The sequence below is a fragment of the Heloderma suspectum genome, chromosome 1 (genome assembly GCF_057233095.1).
Source record: "Heloderma suspectum isolate Gila_16-S chromosome 1, 16-S_ref, whole genome shotgun sequence".
NCBI lineage: Eukaryota > Metazoa > Chordata > Lepidosauria > Squamata > Helodermatidae > Heloderma > Heloderma suspectum.
This window is the reverse complement of record NC_139458.1, coordinates 243,306,730-243,331,204: the sequence shown is the minus strand read 5'-3', so window position 1 is coordinate 243,331,204 and position 24,475 is coordinate 243,306,730. Positions and strand designations below refer to the sequence as shown.

The 24,475-nt window shown below is 47.7% G+C and overlaps 1 protein-coding gene across 1 annotated transcript in view; it reads left to right on the top strand.

Annotated features, from left to right (window-relative positions):
- Positions 1-24,004, top strand: part of LOC146358885 (cysteine-rich venom protein ophanin-like) — a 56,729-nt gene extending 32,725 nt beyond the window's left edge. The window contains exons 4-8 of the mRNA XM_084822607.1: positions 2,367-2,457; positions 6,017-6,162; positions 14,575-14,669; positions 16,671-16,759; positions 22,786-24,004. Of these exons, the coding sequence (XP_084678733.1) occupies positions 2,367-2,457; positions 6,017-6,162; positions 14,575-14,669; positions 16,671-16,759; positions 22,786-22,913 (549 nt within the window). The 3' untranslated portion in view covers positions 22,914-24,004. The remainder of the gene's footprint in view (positions 1-2,366; positions 2,458-6,016; positions 6,163-14,574; positions 14,670-16,670; positions 16,760-22,785) is intronic.
- The last annotated feature ends 471 nt before the right edge of the window (positions 24,005-24,475 follow it).

Here is a 24,475-nt window from a genome sequence, read left to right as displayed (position 1 = left end):
TATTCCCCGGAGGGTTGACACTTGCCGTTCCAGTCCTCTTACTTTTTCCAACAGCGTGATCAACATGCACTTGTTGCATGTGTAGGCCATGTTGATCTCAGGCAAGAAAACAAACATGGCACAGACAGGCCTACCTTCATACCTTGCAGGTCACCACCAGTGGAGAGTCTTTTCCTTGCATAGTCTCTATTCACTTTATGTTTCTAGCTTTCCGATTGTACTGGAATAGTCTGTACTTTGTCCTCTATTCACTGGAGGTTAAAAACAGAGTCCCACTGGTATGGAAGTGTGCATTACAAGAAAAATATTTTTTTAAAAAAATGTAAAAAAAAAATATGTTAGGGGCCTCCCCTTTGACCTCCCCTGCCAAGCTGCAGTCTGCTCTCCCTGTTCGCTTGCTCTGATCGCTCTCTCTGGGAACTTGCTTGCTTGTATAGCCCCTAGACCAGCTGGAGCAGCTTCCTCTGCTCTGCTCAGCTTCGAGCGGCTTTTTGTGGAGGGGCAACCATGGCAGGGCCAGACTTCTGCACCACTCCCGCAAAATGTTTTGCAATGTCATCCCACCCTGCCCCTGAAATGAGATTCCCCATCATGCACATTGAAATGGCTCCCCAAAATTTAGGAGAACCAACATGCTTCATGAGAGTTCAGATCTGCCCTAGTCCCAGGAGAGACCTGTGAATTACACCTTCTGCTTCCATCACTGCAATGCACCTTTCCTTGTGAGTTCCAGATGGAAGCTAGAAAGCTGGCTGCGCGGGACAGTGGGGCCGGCTTTCTGCTCTGTTGTGAGCGGCAGTGGATTTGGTGTTGCCACTTGCCCAGCCTGCCACTTGCCACATTGACTAGGAGGAATTCTGGGGTGCCTGCCTGTCCACCAGACAGTATGCACAAACTAGGCAAAATTAAGTGCCAGAAATATTCAGTTCAAGGGTAAGGAGCCAAGCATATGCCTAAATCTCTCCCACCAAAATGAGTAAAGTGCTTAAAGACGGCTGCATCCTGCCTAATGAATTTATGTCAAGAATTAAGCCGTTTAAGGGAAAGGAGGCTCATGTAAATGGCTTGCATACTGCCCCGTGTGCTACATTCCGTGACGCCAGTACAGCTAGGGAAAATGTAGGGGTGGACGAAAGGCACTTACCTTTCGTCGAACCTTGTTCGCGGTGGGGGGGAGGCGCTTTGCGGCTCCCCCCGCGAAGTTCAGGCCAGGGGGGAGGCTTCCCGCCTCGCCCGGCCGAAATTCAGGCCGGGGAGGAGGCTTCCCGCCTCGCCCGGCCGCGAACTCCATTGTTTTTTTTAAAAAAACAAACGCCCCCCTGATAGGCTACGTGACGATTAATGTAGCCTATCACGGCTAGATCTGCAAAGTCAGCCGTGATAGGCTACGTTAATCGTCACGTAGCCTATCACGGCTGACTTTAAAAAAAAAAAGCGCGTACGCTAATGGCGGCCCCCATAGGGAGCCGCCATTCGCATTCCTTATTTAGTCACTGTAGTCTATGTAAATGTTTACGTAGACTACGGCGAAAATAAGGGCAACGCAAATAGCGTTGCCCTTATTTTTGCCGTAGTCTACGTAAATCTTTACGTAGACTACAGCGACCAAATAAGGAACGGGAATGGCGGCTCCCTATGGGGGCCGCCATTATCCGTACGCGCTTTTTTTTTTTAAAGTCAGCCGTGATAGGCTACGTGACGATTTACGTAGCCTATCATGGCTGACTTTGCAAATCTAGCCGTGATAGGCTACGTTAATCGTCACGTAGCCTATCACGGGGGCGTTTTTTTTTCTTTTATTGGAATGGCGGCGGCGGCAGCTGGTCGAAAGACCGGCTGCCGCTCCCGCCCCGCTCAAACACCTGCCGAACCGCCGGCCGGACCCGCCGCCGGGAGGGACATTCGGCGAAGGTAAGTCCCGTCCCGGGGGGGGGGGTGCGGGGGGGTGCGGAGGATTTCTCCCCGAAACATGTTCGGGGGGCCGAACATGTTGGCGCTCGGCCCCCCGAGGTTTCGGGGAGAAATTCTCCGCCATCCCTAGGAAAGTGTGCTTGGGGTTTCTATGCAGGCTTCCCTAGCTGGATAGGGAGCTGCACATGCCACAAGATGCTGTAGATGTGGTTCTGCTGTTCAACTCAGCAGTTGCAGCTCTGCCTGCAGAGCCTGTTTTCCAAAAGCTGAGACCCTGGTGATTCGCTGTTGAGGACGGGAAGTTGCGGTTCTTGTATCAGGCTCCTTTCCTCACCAAAACATGTGACAGATATCTGACTGGTGGGATTTCTGGTGCTTTGTGTGTGCTTCATTGTAAGACGGTGTCTGTTATTGTTTAGCTAAAATGTAATTCGTTCTTTGTTTGCTTTGCTAAGAGTTGGAGTGAGAAAGCTGCTGAGACTGCTAAAACATGGGCTATACAATGTCAAGGAAGAGCCAGTCCCTTAAAGGATAGAGTAGTGGACGGTAAGTGACATGAAAGAGACTGCAAAATGTGGTCAGCTGCTGGAAGAAAACGAAGCTTTAGTGGGGGCATTCTGAACAGAAAAACAGACAAGGGTTAAGCACCTCGCCAAGGCTGTTTTCCATTTTTAAAACATTCAAAAACAAAACCTTTGGGAAATGGCTATGTAACATCTAGGTTGGCTCCTCCCTACATGGCCGGTCCTGATCCTGATTCCCACCCATCCCCTGCTCTGCAGTGGCTGCTAGCTTTTTAAAAAAGTCATGCTAAATGTAATCATTTATTGTATTGTCTAATTTTGCCGTCAGAAAGAAAGGAAGGAACTGACTTCTGGCTTACAGTATCTGACTAATGAATGCAAAGCCACTGGGAGTGCTTAACATTTATTTTTCTTCTTCTTTTCTTCTTCAATTTTTCTTCTTATTTTTCTTCTTCAATGCATTACATGTATTTTTAACAATTTTTAGTCAATTATATACATTTCTAGGCTAGTATTTCTGTTGGCTTTGGGATATGGGCTGAAGTCGGTGGAATTCTTGGGTCAATTTACCTGCTACTCTTAGGGAGCAATCCTATGGCCACTAGTCTGTGGCTAGATGACCATAGGATATGTGGTTTTCCGGGACCCGAGCTTGGAGCCCGCACTCAGAGGTCGGTTCCTGGAAAGCCAACCTTCTCCCCCTTCTGTACTGCCTTGCAGGCAGTGCAGAACAGCCCCACACTCCATGCTTGGAAGAGGAGCATGGAGTGGCCAAAACAGGGCATTCCGGGGGACGTTCCGGGGCAGGGAAGGTGGAAATGCTGGTACGACACATCCTATATGTCGTCCAACAGCCTCCTCCCCCGCTGTGCCTTCCCGCGGCCAGACAGCTGAAATCGGCTGTTTAGCCACAAATGCAGGGCAGGAGAAGCCCAGAAGGAACAATCCCCTCCATGCTTCTCCTGCCCTGCATTGGATAGGCGGCTGCCTCTGAGTTTGGGGAGCACAGAACACCCACTTTTTACCTAACGAGGGACGGAAAGACACAACAGAACCCATAAAATACAAAACAGATACTGCAGTGTCGCACCCCCACACTCATGGGACTGCACAGCTGCGCATTAAAGTATAACAGCCAAAAAAAAGGGCACAGCGGAGTCTGTTAGGGAAGCGCACAGCACATCGCGAGTGTATCACAGCAGAAGCTAATTCAAAGCTGCAATGCTGTGCAGTTGCGACAGGGTGTGTGTGAAAGCAGTGCCATGTAGATGGGGCCCAGGAAACGCATGGCAAACAATCAGGAAAGGAGGGGCATCTCCAACATGTCATCTACCTTTCTCAGAGACAACTCCTCCCACCCTGCTTCCATTCTGCATTTTCCTTTCCACACCATCAAAGAAAATGTGCAGTTCTTCTGCTCTTTCCTTCCTTAGCAGAATTTCCACGTTAAGCAAAAAGTTGAGAGAACTGGAAAACACACTCAGATTACCAAAGTACGACAGCTTTGTCTGGATCACCTGTGAAATGTGAGTGAATGAGCCATGGCAATTTCTTAATAAATCCTAATTTGGGAAAGCCCAAGGTATTTGGTATGGAATTGTCATACTTCGTTCACTCACTTTTTATAAGTCATCCACACAATGTAGTCCTCCTGTATTTCTCCTGTGGTATTTCCGTCTGTTCTCAGACCATAGGAAATCTGACTTTTTTCAAAACAGAAGAGTAGCACAATGACTGCGGGTGTAGATGCTTTTAGAATTAGTCTTCTGTCTTTTTAAAAGGGTGGGATGTTGATGTAGGCAGTGATGTACCACAGATCAGCAGCACACATTCATTATAAAATTGGACACCATTTTGGGACCCTGATTTTTTAAAAATCAGTCTTTTAATTAGTTCTGAAATTGAAAGAAGGTTTAGTGCTACACTACAATACATTGTGCTATACCTGTCTCGTTTAAAAAAAAAAAAAGCCAGAAAAGCATTTTAGCTCTCATCAAAATACCAATTAAAAATTATTTAAAAATGGAGTCATAAAATGGCATCCACTGTAAAGTTTATAGTGAATGTGAGCTTCAAATGGGTGCTCAAGTGAACTGGACCCTTCCACACCCAAAGCAGCTATGTCTAGGGATGGCGGAGAATTCCGCCATGGATCTCAGTGAGGCCAAATGCCAGTGCATTCGGCCCCCCGAAATCTGTGGTGGAACGAAGCCCCCCTGCCCCATCACCCCGCGAAAGGCGCGCGGAATGGAGCACCTACCTGGTGCCGTTTGCGCTGCTTTGCAAATGGCGGCTGCATCTGCAGCCGCCATTCACTTCACGATTTTTCCCGTGATAGGCTATGTAAATACTTATGTAGCCTATCACGGCTAACACAGGGATGCCATTTGTGTCCCTGCGGAGGCCGTGGTAGGCTACGTAAATATTACGTAGCCTATCATGGCAAAAAAAAAAAAAGGAATGCATATGGCGGCCGCCGTAGCCGCTGCCATTTGCGTTCCCTTTTTTTCTCTGTGATAGGCTACGTAAATATTTACGTAGCCTATCATGGTGAAAAAAAGGGACGAAAATGGTGGCAGCTACGGCAGCCATTTGTGTCCCTGCACAGCCCAGTAGCGGCTGGATGTTGCTGCAGGCGGCCCCAGCTGGTGGCTCTGCGGAGTCGCCACAGAGTGGAGCCGGCCGGCGAGGATTTCTGGGGGAGGGACGGAGCGCCTCCCCCCCCCCATAGATGTCACGAAACAAAACAGGTAAGTCGTTTCGTACATCCTTAGCTATATCATGCCTACTGGTGTGGCCAGAACACAGTGGTATATACACACCAAAAAACTGTATGGATTACAACTGACTTTCCACGATAGAGTGGAAATTCAATTGCAATGCTGCTTATAGCTTACAGTGCAAGAGTAGTGATTTGGTAGCACTGGGATCCACGTGGCTGGAAACAGCCTGAGATGAAAGTAGCTGAAATTAAAAATGTTGGTGAGGAAGCAAAATTAAACTCCTGAACAGGGTGTGAATTTTCTTATTCTACACAGGAGACAGTGACATTCATTGCTGCTGAGGATGTGAGCAAGCAGTGGTGCCTGTGGCTTCCTTCAATCTTCTTCTTCTTCTTCTTCCTCCTGTATTTTGCTGCCCGTTCTTCCCCTTTTGTTGGCACAGCCACTGTATTATGTTCCCAAAATGGCCTGGATGAAACTTCATTCCAGGACATTGGTGGTAGTGGTGGGGGAATGGCAACTTCCACAAAAATGTTGGCAAGCACTGGATTGCCATTTCTTTCCTCACACACACAAAGTCCCAGAATGATATTGTGCCTGGGAAATTTTGGAGAACATAGAATGGCAGCTGTGCCACTGGAAGAGATTATTTGCTGCTGTTTCCAGCTCCACTGCTAGAGTTAAGGGTAAGCCCCTCTGTCATGGTAGTGAATTTCAATGCCACCTCATGAAATACTCCAAGAAATGGCCTTCCAAATTTACCACCTGTGAACAGGGCTGCAAAATTTGAGGGTCACTTGAGTTGAGCCGTAGGCCTGAGTTGAGCCCCTAGATACAATTGTTTTCTTCTTTTTTCAGGACACATATGTGGTGAGTGTATATCACAATCAAATTTTATCAGAGCCTGGTCAGATGTCATCCAAATGTGGAATGAGTCAAAGTCCAGTTTCCAGTATGGCAATACGTCAGCTGATCTACAGAAAATGTCTTCGGCATATACTCAGGTATGAACAGAAACTCATAAACATGTATGTGTGTATTTATCTGAACACTGATATGTCACCTTTCTATGATAAAAATATATTCAAGGCAACTTACAAATAAAAATATAAATTGCATCAAACTTAAAACAACATCATGCTACATCATGACATTGTGTCATTCTCAGGGGCCTTGTGGGTAAAAAATGATGGCTGCCCCCACTGGCCAGCCTTGCTTCCCATTAATTGTGTGGAGCCCCTGCACACGTATAATGCATGAAGGGGGCTAATTTCCATTAAACTGGATGAAACTAGAGAAAGTGATTGCAATTACGAACTAGTATAGACATTACCAATATTTTTTCTTCACAGTGACCTTCGCTGGTTCGCACACAAACACATGCACATAATAACATAAGAAGAGCCCTGCCGGATCAGACCAAGGGTCCATCTAGTTCAGCTTTCTGTTCACACAGTGGCCAACTAGCTGTTGACCAGGAACCCACAAGCAGGGCAGGAGCACAACAGCACCTGCCCACCCATGTTCCCCAGCAACTGCACCCTCCTGCCCGTGTTTCCCAGCAACTAGTGTACATAGGCATACTGCCTCTGGTACTGGAGGCAGCATTTAGCCATCAGCTCTAGTAGCTATTAGCCTCCTCCTCGAAGAATCTGTCAGTCCCATTTTAAAGCCATTCAAACTGGTGGCCATCACTACTTGTTGTGGTAGTGAATTCTATAGTTTAACTATAGTTTAATTCCATACTATCCTTCCTTTTATCTGTCCTGAATCTCCCACCAGTCAGCTTCATGAGGTGACCCTGAGTTCTAGCATTATGAGGGAGGGAGAAAAATGTATTCCTGTCCACATTCTCCACACCATTTGAACACCTCTATCATGTCTCGCCTTACTCATCTTTTTCCCAGGCTAAACAGCCCCAGTTGTTGTTCCCTTCTCTCATAGGGAAGTTGCTCCAGCTCCTTGATCTGGAGGTGCCCTTTTCTGCACTTTTTCGAGCTCTACAATATCATTACAGAGCTGCGGTGCAGTTCAAGTGTGGTGACCAGAGCTGTACATAGTATTCTAAGTGTGGCCATACCATAGATTAGTGAAAAGGCAGGATGATATTGGAAGTTCTATTTTCAATTACTTTCTTTATTATGACTAACATGGAATTTGCCTTTTTCACAGCAGCTGCACATTGAATTGACATTTTCATTGAGATGCCCACCACCACTCCAAGATCTTTTTCTTGGTCAGTCACTGCTAGCTCAGATCCCATCAGCATATACATGAAGTTGGGATTTTTTGCCACAAGGTGCATTGCTTTACACTTGCTTACACTGAACCGTATTTGCCATTTTTATATCCATTCTCCCAGTTTGGAGAGACATTGGGAGCTCTTCACGATTCCTTTTCTTTTTAACCACTCTAAATAATTTGGTGTCATCACTAAACTTGGCCACCTCACTGCTGTTTCCTAATTCCAGATCATTTATGAACAAGTTGATAGCATTGGTCCCAATACTTTGGTCCCTGTGGGACCTCACTGTTTATATCCTTCCATTGGAAGAATATACCATTTATTCCTACTCTCTGCTTTCTGTTCTTTAACCAGTTACTGATCCATTAAAGGAACGCTCCTCTTATTCCATGACTATTAAGCTTGCTCAGGAGTCTTTGGTGAGGGACTTTGTCAAAAGCCTTTTGGAAATCCAAGTAAACAATGTATACTGGATAAACCCCATCCACATGTTTATTTAAACTCTCAAAGAACTCTTAAGTGGTTAGTGAGACATAAGGATGGACGAAAGTCCCTTACCTGGTCCCGCAGCTGTTTTCGGTGGGGGGGGAGGCGCTCCGGTTCTCCCCCCGAAATCCTTGGCGGGGGGGGGAGGTGCCCCGCCCCTCCCGGCTGAAATTCAGGCCGAGGGGGAGGCGCCCCATCCCTCCCCACCGAAATTCTGGCCAGGGGGGAGCGCCCTGTCTCCCCGGCCGCAAAATAAAAAAGTAAATTGTAAAAAAAAAAAAAAAACGTGATAGGCTACGTAACGATTTACGTAGCCTATCACGGCTAGATTTTCAAAGTCAGCCGTGATAGGCTACGTAAATTTTTACGTAGCCTATCATGGCTGACTTTGGGGAAGAAAAAAAAAAGCACGTACGCAAATGGTGGCGCCCATGGGCGCCGCCATTTGCGTTCCTTATTTGGGCACGGGTAGTCTACATAAAGATTTACGTAGACTACGGCAAAAATAAGGGCAACGCAAGTAGCGTTGCCCTTATTTTCGCCATAGTCTACGTAAATCTTTACGTAGACTACCCGTGCCCAAATAAGGAACGCAAATGGCGGCGCCCATGGGCGCCACCATTTGCGTACGTGCTTTTTTTTTTTTCCCAATGTTAGCCGTGATAGGCTACGTAAAGATTTATGTAGCCTATACGGCTGGCTTTGAAAATCTAGCCGTGATAGGCTACGTAAATCGTTACGTAGCCTATCACTTTTTTTTTTTTTTACTTTACTGGGAAATGGTGGCGGCGGCAGCAGCCGGTCAGAAGACCGGCCGCCGCCCCCACCCCTGCCGAAACGCCGCCGAAACGCCGTCGGGACCTGCCGCCGAGAGGGACATTCGCATGAGGTAAGTCCCATCCCGGGGGGGGGGGGGCGGAGAATTTCCCCACCAATTTTGGAGAGCCGAATGCGTTGGCATTCGGCCGCTCGGAGATTCGTGGAGAAATTCTCCGCCATCCCTAGCTTACCTTTGTGGAAGCCATGGGTTTTTTTCAGCAGCACTTCTCCTTCTATATCAGAGGTGAGCAACATGTGTCCTGTAGCCTACATGCAGCCTCCTCAGTGCAGCCCCCCCCCCGAAATTCACCCCCCCCAATCTTGGCCACCAGAGCTGCTGGAGCACCAAAAGGGTCAAATTTGTTGGCAAGCTAGTTTTGACCCTTTTGGTGCTCTGTAGCTGCTACCGAGTCCCCAAAGGGTCAAAAGTAGCTTGCAAACAAAGGGTTCAGTTTAAAAGCTCTGCCACCTTTTTATGTTACATTCGAGCAGTCTGGTTCAAGGTGAGCCAATCCCTCCTGTACAGGCCTGGCTTTTCCAAACATGTTCCTCAGTGTCTAACATATCTAAACCCCTCCGCCCTACATCACCATCTCATTCACACATTGAGACTCCTCAGCTTTGCCTGTCTAGCTGGCTTTGTGTGTGGAAAAAGCTACCTTGGTGGTCCTGGCTTTCAACTTCCTACCTAGCAACCTAAATTTGGCTTCCAGGACCTCAAGACTACATTTCCCTAAGTCATTGGTACGTGGACCACAACCACTGACTCTACTCCAGCACTATCTGCTAAGCTATTTAGTTGGCATGTGATAACCGCAACCTTCATACCAGGCAGGCAATTCACCATGTAGTCTACAAGCCCATCACAAACCCTATGTCTATGTCTCTAATGATCAAATCTTCCACTACCACAGCCCCCGCCTGCCGCCCCTGGAGACATATCCTTGGCATGAGAGGATATTTGTTTGACTTTCAAGGAATGGTTCCCTCTGAGGAATCATTTCCCTCTTCCTCAGAATGATACTCTCCTTCCCTGAGACCCCCATTATCCACGAACATAGAGGATCTTTCAGCCAGGGATTGAGACATTGCTATCAGGTCCCCAAAGCTCTTGTCCATAAACCTCATTGCCTCTCTCAGCTTCTCCAAGTCTGCGACCTTGATTTCAAGGGAATGAACTTGTTCCTTGACCACATTACACTGTGCACTTTTGTCCAGTAGTGTAGTGGCAAATTCAGAAATGCAGGTTCCCTTCATGATAGTCACAGCCACGCCCCCTCACAGCCATGCCCCCATCTAAGATTATACAACCTTGTAAAACTATACAGTAAAATTGAGCTTTCAGTCACTTTGGAGTTCTGCTGAGCAATGAATGCAGGATGAGGGCATGTCTTTTTGAGGTTCAGCAAGAAGGCAATGATAGCTTCCAGAATTTCCAACTGATCACCCACAGTGCCAGAAACACATCTTGTTATATTCTCCCTAGAACAGCAGTCTGGATTGTTGCTCACAGCACTGGTTTCTTTCAACATTCTGTGGCCTCTGCCACCACTGACTTCATAGGGCTTTTTTTTTCATGAGTCCAGAGTCCATAGTTCAGAGGTTCCAGTTTCTCAAAATATTCAGTCACCTCTTATGGTGGTTTAGTTGGATCCAGTCTTAGTCATGCTTAGAGTAGACTCACTGAAATCAGAGGAACTTAAGATAGTCATACGTCATGATGACTAACTTTTCCCATTGATTTCAGTGAGTCTGCTCTAAGTATGACTAAGGAGGTGTCTGCACCAGTGATTTACTCTGAGCTGGCTGCATGTTGAGGTTGTTAGGGATACATGACGTTGTGGCCATCCAGCAGCCACCCTGGAGCTTATCAGGGAAAAACTCAGGATTTCCTGAGACTGCTTAAAGTCGGATGCTTTTCCTTAAGTCAAGTTCTCCCCGGTACAGTTGCTGTGTGCCCCAACCCCCGCATTGACCTCGGGTATGCTAGCCTTGCCCAGGGGTGTGCCTTTCACCAGTCAAGGGGTGTTGCCTGTGTGTTTCCTATCCCTGCACAAACCAATTAGCGTCTACTCAGAAGTAACTCCCATTGTGCTGAATGAGGCTTGTCCCCTGAATGCCCACTTCAGAATGTACAGAGAACCCCCTTAATTGAAACAGCACAGTTTAAAGCACCTTCATTTATGCTCTAAAGCAAGATCTCGAGGCTCCGATTCTCTGTTGTTTGGTTTATTGCCTTAGGAAGTAACTACTTCACAGCTTTGTTATAGGAATCCTGTGCAGTATCGATTTGGTTAGAAAGGGGACTGGTTTCCCATGCCTGCGTTCTCCCTGCTCCCTTTCCCAGCACAATCATATGTGTGTCTGCTCGGAAATAACTCCCATTGTACTCAATGAGGCTTGCCCTCTGAATGCCCACATCAGAATTTACAGAGATATCCATGAATTGAAGTTTAAAGCCCATAAAGCGCTTCACCAAACCTGCGATTCTCCGTGGCTTGGTTTATTGCCTTACGAAGTAAGTACTTCACACCTTCCTTACAGAGATCCTGTGGTTAGAAAGGGGGCTGGTTTCCCATTCATGTGTGTGTGTTCCCCCCCCCCCGCCACATCTTTCCCAGCACAAGCATATGTGTGTCTACTCAGAAGTAACTCCCATTGCAGTCAACAAGGCTTGCTCCTGAAAAGCAGGTGCATCTGGACCTTCAGGGGAAAGGAGAAAGGGGGGGAAGCCTCTCTTACTGATCGAGCAGCCCCTGCCAGTCAGATGACATTCACTCTCACCCCCACCAGGAAGTACGTTCTGTGAAGCGATTTTTACTGGTGTGGAGCATTCCCTCGTGGAGCCCTGCATGGATCAAATCTCAGTAAAGCTGATTCCTTTAAAAAAATCTGGTCCTCCATTCTTTTCTCCTTCCGTTGTCATGGAGAAACAGTCTAAGTCTGGATCCAACTCCTTATGTGGCCTTCTGATCAACGTCTCAACCTTGAGGAAATCACAGCACACAAAAGCACTCCTCTGGACCCTCATTCTCTTGTTCCAGAAACAACTGCTACTGCCACTGCTAATTATGATATCCTCAGAGCCACACAGCAAGGGCCAGCTCAAGGCCATGATGGGCCCTGGGGTAGCTGTCTGTAGTGAGCCTCCTACTCTGCCCCCAGTAGTGAACTCACATACAACATACACACTTACATACGCACACAGAGTCAACAATGTACGATAATAATACAAAAAAATTTTCGCTACATATTTTTGTGGAAATCATCTTCCATGCTTTCCTGGAAACAAAAGATGAATATCTCTTCCATGGTAGAACACTCAAATACAAACACAAGCTTCTCTGTTTACAAAATACAATGCACAGACACAGAAAACATAAACACACATTGACACACTCTCTCATACACATACACACGCACGCACACTCAAGAAAGAGACATAAACTGACTCACTGCCTCTTTCAGATGCAACAGCCAAAGAGGACACACACATCCTGCTGGCCCAGGACATAGAATCATAGAACAGTAGGGTTGGAAGGGGCCTACAAGGCCATCGAGTCCAACCCCCTGCTCAATGCAGGAATCCCAGTCAGAGCATCATTTTGTTTTTGTTGCCTGAGGAACAAAAACATTTTGTTGCCTGAGGAAGACCAGCAAATGTCTCCCATTTCTCAAAGGATGATCTGGGCCAGTCACTACCTCTCAGCCTAACCTACCTCACAGGATTGTTGGCAGACAGCCAAGATGAGGGAAGGAAACATAGCCCGCAAGCCTCAACTCTCTTTCTTCTTCTCACGGTGATGGTGGCTTGCTCGCCTCATAGCCCTCTGCTCACCCAGTGCCCACAGCCGCAGGGCCTACTCCTGCTGCTGCCCCTAGGAGCAGCAGCAACCCTGGTAGTGCCACCACCAGCGGCATCTGGAGCCCTGCCTGCGTTGCCACCAACCCCTGGTGCACGCCGGCAGCGCTCTCTTTCCTGAGCCCTGACCAATATCTCTCTGGATGGGCGTGTGGAGTTTCAGGACGCGAGCGCGGCGGCGAGGGCAGCCAGCAGCCTGCCCTACAGCCGTCTAGGACCCAGCTCCAGAAACAGTACCAGGATGACCACGCAGTGAGACCTGGCAGGGCTACACCCCTGCTTTTGTCCAGCTGGGGGATCCTCAAACATGTGACGCTTGGTGCAATACACTGGATAGCCCCCACATCTTCTGGCTTTCTACCTGCACAGCTGTTTCTTTTATTGCTATTATTGGGTTTGTTTACCTGGGAAACTAAGTTATTTACTAGGAGAAAGCAGGGCAGGGTTAACTGCTCTGGCCTCCTCACCCTCTCGTTGAACGCACATGAGTGTTTCACTCTTATGTGTGCTTAGCTTCTTCTTACCTTGATGCTTTATCACGGATTGAGACAAGCCTCGCAAGCCTGCCTACGCTGGCTAGTTTGCCCCAACTGCTGCTGCAGCCAATCATATTAGAGGGTTTGTTTATAAAACAAGGGAGGGTACGGATCAACTACTGGTCTGCGCTAACTTCCAATGAGTGGAAATCTAGGTCCAATAGGCAATGGGTAGAGGATTAAGGAGCAGATGTGGTTTTAGCTCCCCTAGGAATGCAAGTGTCTGTACTTTCTAGGGTTAACACTTTTTCTTTTAACTAAATGAAAAGCTGAACTCTTTACTTGGGATGAGCTCTGCAGCTAAAGTTTAGTTTATGAATGGCTCTTAAAAACCTAAAACCTGGGCCTGCACCGAGCCTGAACTTTTTGTTTACAAGCAGACTCTTCCACTAGCTAGGTCCTCACAGTGGCTGTTGTCAGTTTAGAGCTATGTATTACTTTTATTGCCCTTTTCCAAACTTGGGTTTAGTTTAAGTATGTGGTTGAGGTTCTCTGCAACGACTCAGGAACCTCTGAGTAGGATTGCAAGAAATCTATGGTTCTGTGGGATTTCCCCCTTGGGATTAGGGATGGGGGAGAATTTCTCCCTGAAACTTTGGGAGGCCAATTGCCAACATATTCGGCCCCCCGAAGTAGTTTCGGGGAGAAATTCTCCGCCCCCCGCCCCCCCCCGGGATGGGACTTACCTTTCCCGAATGTCGCTCCCGGTGGCGGGTCACAGCGGTGGTTCGGCAGGGCTTTGACAGGGGCAGGGGCGGCAGCCAGTCTTTTGACCGGCCGCTGCCGCCGCCATTCCAAGAAAAGTAAAAAAAAAAAACGCCCCCGTGATAGGCTACGTGACGATTAACGTAGCCTATCACGGCTAGATTTGCAAAGTCAGCCGTGATAGGCTACGTAAATCGTCACGTAGCCTATCACGGGGGCGTTTTTTTTTTTTTTTACTTTTTATTTCGCGGCCGGGCGAGGCGAGGCGCCTCCCCCCCAGCCTGAATTTCGGCCGGGCGAGGCGGGAAGCCTCCCCCCCCGGCCTGAATTTCGGCCGGGCGAGGAGGGAAGCCTCCCCCCCCGGCCTGAACTTCGGGGGGAGCAGCGAAGCGCCTCCCCCCCACCGCGAAGCAAGCTGCAAGACCAGGTAAGTGACTTTCGTGCACCCCTACTTGGGATTTAGCTTCTGACTGTACGTTTCTGCAGGATTTTTGCCTGAACAAAATTAATGAATTAATAAGTAAATAGCACTTACCTTCTGCTTCCAGGGGTGCTTAATTTGCATGTGTGCTTAACTCCTTTTTACTTTGATGCTTTGTCACTAGGGCTGAGGTGCTTTGTCACTGGGGTTCCTTGTGCTGGGTGATTTCATATCAGTTAAATAATTATACCATTCTATGATTGTATAACCAATGAGATTAGGACTTGGAATTCTGTGTTAAACTGTATCCTTCCTTTAACGTCTCCCCCCCCCCCCCGACAGATTGTTTGGTATGACTCATATCAGGCTGGATGTACGTTTGCCTTCTGCCCACAGAACGAATTCAATTTCTTTTATATGTGCCGTTTCTGTCCTTTGTAAGTATCACTTCTAAATAACATATTCTTAATTCATCCTGTTCAAGGGCCCCATGTGCTCCCTGATGCATGTGCAGAGCTCATACGTGCTGGGGCTCCTCCATTCATTCCATTAGACAAAACACACACACACACAAAAACAGATTTCTGTGTGCAAAGGAATGTACTCAGCAATCTGTTATTAGAGCACATGAATTGAGAGGTTTTGTTGGTAGGGGGAATCTCCATTTTCATAGTGGATCTCTGGCACCCATATGAAGTAGCATAGAATTATATGATACTATTTCATTAGAGGTTTCTAAGCAGAGTCTGGATGGCCAACTATCAGGGATGATTTAGCAGTGGAATTCCTGTACTGGCAGAGGCTTGGACCAGAGAAGTTTTGAGGTCCTTTAAAACTCTATGCCTCAATGACTTTATGAATTGTGATTGTTTATCGCAAAATCCTTTATGAAATAAATGCTGTAGTGCACCTATGGTACAAAGCACAGTTTTCATATTTGTACAATTGATAAAATGTGCAGGCTTCTGGATGCTGTAGTTGATGGTTAAAACAAAAAACTCAAGCATTTTTGTACATCTGCATTTTGGTGGAGCTGAATGTTCTTCCTGAAAGCAAGAAATTTCAGCATTTGTGGGGGATTAATTTTTTTTAGTTTAAAAATAAAACACTCAAGCCCAACTTTTTCCCATCAGAAAATGTATACATTACAGGCAACTCCATTCAATTTGGTCTCAGCTGAAGCATATAACAATAACTTCAGATGCACTGCACACTTAAGCATTCTCCCATACGAGCCTGGGCTTTAAGGTCTTTGGGGAGGCCGTTGTGTCAGTCCCACTTCCATCAGAGGTATGTTTTGTGGGGACACTAGAAAGGGTCTTCTCAGTGGCTGCACCCAGACTCTGGAAATCTCTGCTGAGGGAGACTAGGTTGGCTCCCTCCTTGTTGGCCTCCTGCTGGTGGGCAAATAGGTTTTTATTGAGGCAGGCTTTGGCATGTAAACTGGCTTGCTGCTGAAGAGGGTTTTAACTGGCTTTAACTGCTGCTGCAGTGACTGATCCAACTGCATTTTTGAATGTCCCCCTACATAAAAGTCTCTCTACATGTATATATTGATACATTTATTTATATAAGTATTTGCATACTGCCTTCTGACACGAAGTAGCTAACAGGAATAGTTAAAAATGAAGAATATAACAGACTGAAACAATGAATTAAGATCATAACAGCAAGTGAAGAATGGCAGAAGAAATGACACAGTCGTTCAAAGAATAAGCAGTTAACCGAGATTAAACGCCTGCCTAAATAAATAGGTCTTCTATAAATGGTGGATACATAAAACATGGCAGCTAAAGAGATCTCCAAGACCAGGGTGTTCCATATTGTGGGAGATACCAGGGGAAGGGCCTGTCCTCTATTCCTGCCAGGTGTACCTCAGGTAAAGGCAGGACATGCAGGGGACCCCTCCAGATGTCCTTGAAAGATCTGAGAGGCTCATTTGGGGGAGGAATTCCTTTCTGTATTTTGGTCCTTTTAATATTTAAGGGCCTTAAACGGTAGAATTAGCATTCTGAATTGAGCCCAGAAACACATCCGTAGAAAATGAAGTTGAATCCATTAAGACAGAGGAGGCAACTTTGGGAGGTCCAGGCACCATTTTTGCAAGCTGCACCTCCCCCCTCTGGCACCATTTTTTGAAGGAATGTGAAGCAGCTAGAGAGTGCCAAAATGTTCAAAATTACCTTGTTTTTAAGCTGATTTTGACTTTGGGGTGGCTTCATAGTTATCTACAGAGCACTAAAGGGTTAAAAAAGACTTCAAAATGGCCATGCTGGATGCCGTTTTGTTTTTTAAAAAATGTAAACAATTTTGGGCTGATGTGGATGGTGGCAGGAGCTGCAGTGGGGGGCACATGTTGCCTACCCCTTAAAATGTCTATATTTTAAGAACTGCACTTTGATGATTGATCATCATATTGCACTACTCTGTAATTTCAGGGGGAATATAAAGGAAATGATACCACAACCCTATAAGGAAGGCCCATCATGTGGAGACTGCCCTGACAACTGTGAAGATAAACTCTGCAGTAAGTTATTCATGACATAGTAAATTTCTCTGGGTAGTATTAACTGTCTTCTAAACTAGCAGTAGTAATACTACTGTATTACTTACTAGTAGTAAGAAGTAATCTGTCCAGAAATTCTTGTGAAACTTGTTCCCCTTAGGGCAGAGGTGCCCAGCCCCCCGCATAGGCCACATGTGGCTCCCAAGAGTTATTTTGTGGCCCCCCATGACTCCCTTGCCAATTTTACCACGTCCACCAATTTCTCACCTGTCCAGCTGCCCCTGCCGTCAATAATTCTGCCCTCTCCACTGCTGCTAACTCCCCACCCTCACTGCTGATCACCACCATCCTCTCAATACTGCCAAGCATCAATGCTGCCCACTTCCAGGAGGACACTCTAGGAGCCAGTCTGAGAGAGTCTGCCCTCTGAGTGCTAGAAGCACTCTTCTAGGAGACACTCTTAGCAGCCACTCTGAGAGGGCTCTACGACTCTCTAAGGGCTATTCTCTGCATCACTTGTGAAGCTGACTCAATAAGCTGATGCCTGGGGCAAGAGGATGGCTCAAGCTGGGAACAAATATCTGTTCTTTAGTGCAGATCCATGGTTGTCTGCCCCTGGCTGTGTTTTTCAAAACAGAAGCTTTCCATGGAGAAAAATATGATATATACAAATATTAATTGGTATCTAGCCAGCAGACCACACCAAGAGTGAGTCATTAAAAAAAAAAAAATGAAGGGGGGGAGTACCCTACTCCTAGCCTACTCTGTCACTCACTGCATGTGTGTACGCATGTGTGCCCCCAACCCCCAAGCCAGGATCCCTTGGGGCTGAACAAGTTTTGCACTCCTCACTTAGGGGATCATCACTCTATTTCTAATAGCCATCGAAATCTATATTATGACCTAGTCCCGTGAACTTCTCTGGGGAATAGATTTCCATCACTTAGTTGTTGCCACAAGAAGACAAAGTTTTGAACGTCTGATATGAACCTCCTGGGGGAGCAGGACCCTTAAGCAAGGCATGTCTGGTGGATGTTAACCATCAGGGAGATAACTGAGTGACAGCATTTCCTAAGGCAGGGGTGGGGCTCTCAGCCTGAGGGCCAACTTCCTCTTGGAGAAGCTTGTGGGGGCCACGTTCCAGTGGTGGGTGGGGTCGGAGGCAAAAGAGGTGTTGCCAAAATACTAAAAATACCAGCATATTTTAGCATTAAGCTCTTACTGCCTGTAACATAAGCCTTAGGAGAGGCACTTCAGCCTTTTAGAATGGGGGGGTGTCTGTGCATAAAAATGGTAAACCAGCAATCAGTGGTCAGAGAAAGGGGGTGAGGCTAATGGAAGAGGTTGTGGCCATCTGAGAAACCCTGGAGTGCTGAGTTGGAATCCCTGGAGGGCAGGATTTGGCCCCTGGGACTGCCCACCCCTGCCCTAAAGTAGGCTGGGGCCAGGCTGTGAGCACCTCCCATCAGCAGTGGTGGGAATCCAGGGGCTGGAGCGGTAAGGATTATTTTTCCTTCTCTGATCTGGTGGTGCAAAAGAAGAGTGAGCACCTGAACCTATTCCTTTGTCCCTTGAGCCAAGCAGCTGATCCCTCGATTGCTGTCTAAGGGAGAAAGGCAGTGGTGCTTAACTTGAATAAAAGTGCTCTGCAGATCTTTATAACTTCACAGAATCCAGGTCTCTGCTCTGGTATTAAAAATGAATTCTACTGATGAGCCCTGACTGAAATTGAACCCAAGGCATGTGGGTGCCGATGAGCTTCAGCTATGTGTGGTAGTAGGAGTAGTAATATTATTCATTCACATCTGTGTAATGCTTCCAAGCACTCAAAGAACTTCAAATACATTATCTAATGTAATCTAATCCTTAAAACAACCCTGTAAGGGAAGCCAGTACTGTCCCGTATATTGCAGATGAGGGGACTGAGGCAGAGAGAGAGAGAGAGAGAGAGAGAGAGAGAGAGAGAGAGGGGCTAGTCTCAGGCCGCCTAGTGAGTTCATGGCAGAGGTGTGATTCAGACTCGGGGCTTTCCGATAGTTAGCTCAGTCTCTTACAGCACAATGCAATGCATGCTTACTCAGTAGTAAGTCCCACTGAGTTTACTCCCAGTGACTTGTGGCAGAAGGAGATATGATGGTGGGGGTGGGTGGGGTGGGATATCACAGTAGAATGGGTTACAGATGTTTATACACTGTTCCCCTTCTCCCCCGCTCCTCTAGCTGTCATGTACCTGGTAGTAGGGATGGTGGAGAATTCCACCACAGACTGCAATGAGACTGGATTCTAAAGAATCTGGCCCCCTGGAGTCCGTGGCGGAACTGACCACTCATCTCCGCCACCCCGCAAAGTTCACGCCGGCTGGATCCTACCTGCCACCAGCTGGGTCCAGGTCCGTCTGGTGCCGGACTGCGGACGCGAATGGCATCCGGCGTAGTGGATGCCATTTGCGTCCCTGCTCTTTGCTGTGATGTCATGGCAAAGAGAAGGGACGCAAATGGCGTCCGCTACGCCGGACACCATTTGCGTCCGCAGATCAGCACTTGACGGAAGTCTGGCAGCAGACGGACCTGGCCGGCGGCTCCGTGGACTCACCGAGGAGCGGAGCTGGCTAGGGAGGATTCCGGGGGGAGGAACGGATCGCCTTCCCCCCCCACAGACCCCCCAGCGGACTCAGGTGAGTGGGGTTCATACACCCCTACCTGGTAGCTCCTCCATTGTGCCCTCCTGTCTTGTGGTGCTGCTCTTTAATGCCAGGTCAGTACGCAATAAGACCGCACCCATCCACGACCTAGATGAGATGGCTGATCTGGTGTGTATTACTGAGACCTGGGTGGGTGAGCTGGGTGGGTTGACCTGCCTCAGCTCTGCCCACTTGGGTACTCAGTGTAGCACCAACATAGGTTGGAGGGGTGGAGTGGGGTGGGGGGTCACTGTGATTCATGGAACCTCCATCTCTCTCTCCAGGAAACCGCTCCTCCTCGGAGCAGGCCTTGAGGGGCTGCACCTAGTGTGGTGCCATAGAGACAGACTGGGGATGCTGCTGGTGTACCGCCCACCCTGCTGCCCAGCAGCCTCCCTGACTGCGCCAGAGAGGCGGTCTCAAGTTGTGCTGTTGGAGGAACGCAGGACGGTGGTTCCAAGTGACTTTAACTTTCACGCTGAGTCTGCCTCTGGAGCTCCAGCTCAGGACTTCATGGGCTCCATGACAACCATGGGGCTGTCTCAGTCAGTCATTGGCCCAACACATGAAGCAGGGCATACCCTTGATTTGGTTTTTGCTCCAAGTTGTGAGCTGGGTAATCTGAAAATGTGGGTGGGGGGAGTAACCCCATTGTCATGGTCAGACCATTTCCTGCTGAGATTTAAACTCTCGGTGCTACTTCCCTCCGGCAGGGGTGGGGGACCCATTTGGATGGTTCGCCCCAGGAGACTGATGGAATCCAGTGGATTTCTGAATGCTCTTGGGGATTTTTTGGAGAAAGCTGGTGATCCAGCCTAGGCCCTAGCCTTACTGTGGAACTGCGAGATGCGGAGGGCCATCGATTCAATTGCACCTGACTGCCCTCTCCGGTGCTGTGGAGACAGTTCTGCTCCCTGGTATACTGAAGAGCTACAGGCAGTGAAACAGGCTGGACGTTGGCCAGAGCACAAATGGCGCAAGTCTCGAAGCAAAGATGACCGAGCACGCTCTAGAGCACATAATCGCACCTATCGTGTGACCGTATGGGCAGCAAAGAAGGCTTACTCTGTTGCCTCCATTGTGTCTTCAAGTTGCGTCCAGCAGAGCTCTTTCAGGTGGTCTGACACTGTTAATACTCTCCCCAGCAAATGGGGCCCTGGTCCCCTCAAGGACCCGTTGCGACCTTTTTGCATTGCACTTTGAGGACAAAATCGCTTGTCTCTGCAGCGAACTTGATGCTGTTGTTAGCGCAGTTCCAGTTGAGGTGTACAACGCCACCTTCTGCCCAATTTTGTGGGATCAGTTTCAGTTGTTGCGGCCTGATGACGTAGACAGGGTACTTGCAGCAATACGACCAACCACGTGCCCTCTCAATCCTTGCCCCTCCTGGCTAATAAAAGCTAGCCAAGGGGGTACAGCTGGGTGGGTCCAGAGTGTGGTGAAGCTTCCCTTCAGGAAGGGGTGGCCCCTGCTGTCCTTAAAGAGGTAGTACTGCGACCACTCCTGAAGAAGCCCACTCTGGACCCAATGCTATTAGACAACTGCTGCCCATTTGCAAATACCCCTTTCTTAGGGAAGGTTCTGGAGAGGGTAGTGGCGTAACAACTACAGGCAGTCTTGGGGGATACTGATTATCCAGATGCATTTCCATCTGGGTTTCATCCTGGTTACGGGACTGAATCAGCCTTGGTTGCCCTGACGGATGACCTTTATCGAGAGAGGGACAGGGGGAGTGCAAACCTGTTAATTCTGCTCCATCTCTCATCGGCTTTTGATACCATTGACTGTGGTATCATCCTGGATCGACTCCGTGGGATGGGTATCGGAGGCACTGAGTTACAGTGCTTCTGGTCCTACCTGCAGGGCTGATTTGAGAGAGTAATATTGGGTAACTATTCCTTGGCCCTTTGGCAGTTATGTAACATCTATATGAAGCTGCTGGGAGCAGTCATTAGGGGATTTGGAGCCAAGTGCCATCAGTATGCTGATGACATGCAGCTCTGTCTCCCTGTGACATCTGAATCAGGAGAGGCTGTGTAATTCCCGGACCAGTGCCTGAACTCAGTGATGGGCTGGATGCGGGCCAAGAAACCGAAGCTGAATTCTGGCAAGATGGAAGCCCTGTGGGTGAGTGGTTCCCGACTCTGGGAGATAGGCACATTGCCTGTTCTGGATGGGGTTGCACTCCCTCTGAAAGATCAGGTCTGTAGTCTGGGGGTACTCCTAGATCCATCACTGCCGCTGGAAGCCCAAGTGGCCATGACAGTTTGGAGTGCCTTTTATCAGCTTCAGCTGGTTTGCCAACTACAGCCTCTCCTGGACAGGGATAGCTTGGCAACAGTGATACAGGTGCTAGTAACCTCAAGACTGGATTACTGCAATGCACTTTATGTGGGGCTGCCCTTAAGGCTGCTCCAGAAGCTGGAGTTAGTGCAGAACGCAGCAGCTTGGCTCTTGTTGGGAGCTGCCCCTTTCCGGCATGTAACTTCTTTGCTGAGGGAACTGCACTGGCTGCCTATTTGCTACTGGGCCAGGTTTAAAGTTTTAGTACTAGCGTACAAAGCCCTAAACAACTTGGGACCAGGATACCTAAGAGAGCGCCTTCTCCCTTACCAACCTGCCCAGTCACTGAAATCATCGGAGGGCATGTTCCTGGTCTTTCCACATAGACCTATGGCTCGATTGGAGTCCACCAGGAGAAGGGCCTTCAGCATGGTGGCCCCCTTTCTTTGGACGTCCCTGCCCCTGGAGGTCAGCCAGGCACCAACACTGTTCTGCTTGTGGCGCCTCCGTAAAACAACACTGTTCCAGGAGGCTCTCCGTAATTGACCAGTCATTGTTTCTATTGGTATTCTGTTTTTAAAATAGCATGATTTTAATCTGGTGGTTTAATCTTTTTATCCAATTGTTATTTGATCTCTTGTGTTCACCATGCCGAAATCTGTTCTAGATATGGAGCGGTATGCAAATATTGTAAATAAAAAAATCCAGCAGTTCCTGGGAAACTGGTGCCTGCAGGGGCGGGGTTCAGGCAGTTCGGTGGCAGCTGCTGTCCACCCGCATTGTGTGTCAATCACAACCAAACCACCAGTAGTCTGTGAGGGGGGGGAAAGGGGCAGGAACCCGGGAGAAAATGTTGCGATGCCCCAGGGTGTGTAATGGTTTTTCGCAGAAAAGTCGCCACCCCGTGAAAGGTAAAGAGCGGAATATGACGAGATAGCAACAGGTGCTTAAAGGAGCCTGATCTAATCCCGTGATGAAACCGGATGGAGAAGGCCTCGGTACTGATGCGGATTTCTGCTCCTGCGTGATGAACCCCTATATCTCTCTTTTGCATCTGACTCTGTTTTGGTTTCATTTCTTTCAGCCAACCCATGCAAGTACACCAATAGTTATGACAACTGTGAACAACTGACACACCAATTTACGTGTGAAAAGGAGTGGGTCCGAAAAATATGCAAAGCCTTCTGTAAATGCAAAACAGAAGTTATATAAAATATACATAATCATCATAAGATTGACCTTGAGATACCTGTTCTTAATGGAAAAGGATGGAAATTCAACATTAAAAAGAAACTCCCAATTTTTCCTTGAAAATAGCTGAAATTTCAGCGTTTGAAAATTATTGTGTATAAAGGGGGTATGGTTATTTAAAAAAAAAAACATTTTCAAGTGTCTTATGAAAAGAGTGGAATAAATGTATCAATGTAATTCCACTCTTTTTCTTTATTTTTCTGCTTCAGCCAATGTTTGGAACAATACATAGCTAAACACTGAAATATTTTAAAGGGTTTTCAATCTTTTCTCTAATCCTAAACTCACTTTACGGTGCAATTCTATTATGATAGTCGTCCGCCTCTGAACTCGGAGATGGCCAACTATCCAATGCAGGGTGGGTGGCGCATGGAGGGACCCTCTCCTCTGCATTCCTGCCACCCTGCACTTGCAGCTAGACAGCTGATCTTGGCTGTCTAGCTGGAGACGTTGGAACTGGGGAGGGGGGGAGGCCAGACAGTGCATAGGAAGCATCATAATGACGCTTCTGCAGTCTCCTCCCCGGAATGCCCCCTTTTTGCCCGTTCCGCACTGCAGTTATGAGCGTGAAGACAGGGGAAGAACTGTGCCACCTTCGAGGTAGCAGGAGAGGGGAGCACAGTTTCTGGGAACCGAGCTTGGAGCCCTGTTTCCAAGCTTGGTTCCCAGAAACTGAAAAATCCTATGGCTGTCTAGACACTGTCTAGCAGCCATAGGACTGCTGTCCCCAACTTTAATTCTGCACCAAACAGTAACGAAGGCATATTCTGTGCTGTATATTAATCATAAGTATGGTTCAGCAAGCTAGAAATTAGTTTTAGAACTGCTTCACATTCAAACAATCTGATGGCTGTTCTTAAGTGATATATGCTGCAAGTCCAAGCACAGCATTTCCATGACTTAATTAAAAATATATGTAGGAAGTAACTGCAAGAAATGGTAAAATATACTATTAGTCATTCCTTATTAAGCTTCATTTTGTTTGCCTGAGAGCTTTTTGTTGATTGTAAAAGTGAAAGTAATCTTGCAAATAAAATACATTCTCAGACTTCACTGATGATGCCTGTTCAATATTTCCCTTAATTCCCTCTGAGATAGAAGAGTCAACCAGGGTTACAATCCTACAGCTAGTTAAGGGCCAGGTGATGCACATGTGGTGATGTGGGTTACTGGGGAAGAAAAGATGTGCAGTGATCCTAGGCATGTCCCTCCCTGTTGAGAATGGGGTCTGTGGTTATTAAAAGGCATGAAGGGCACACAGTGAAATTAAAACAGATGAAAACTCCCAAACTTACTGCAGTCTTATACGCCACTGATAATGGGTGGGGCACTTCTGTCAATGTAACGTATGTCATATCCTAGCACAAAAATGGAAGGAGAATTGCTGCAGCAAAAAGATACAGAACAGACCAAGACTTCTAGTTAGACCCCCAATGTCCATGGAAACATATCTGGGCCCCACCGAGCATGGACTGGAGCAGTGGCAGGGAGTCTAGGACAGATGGCATCGTCCCCTTCCCCTT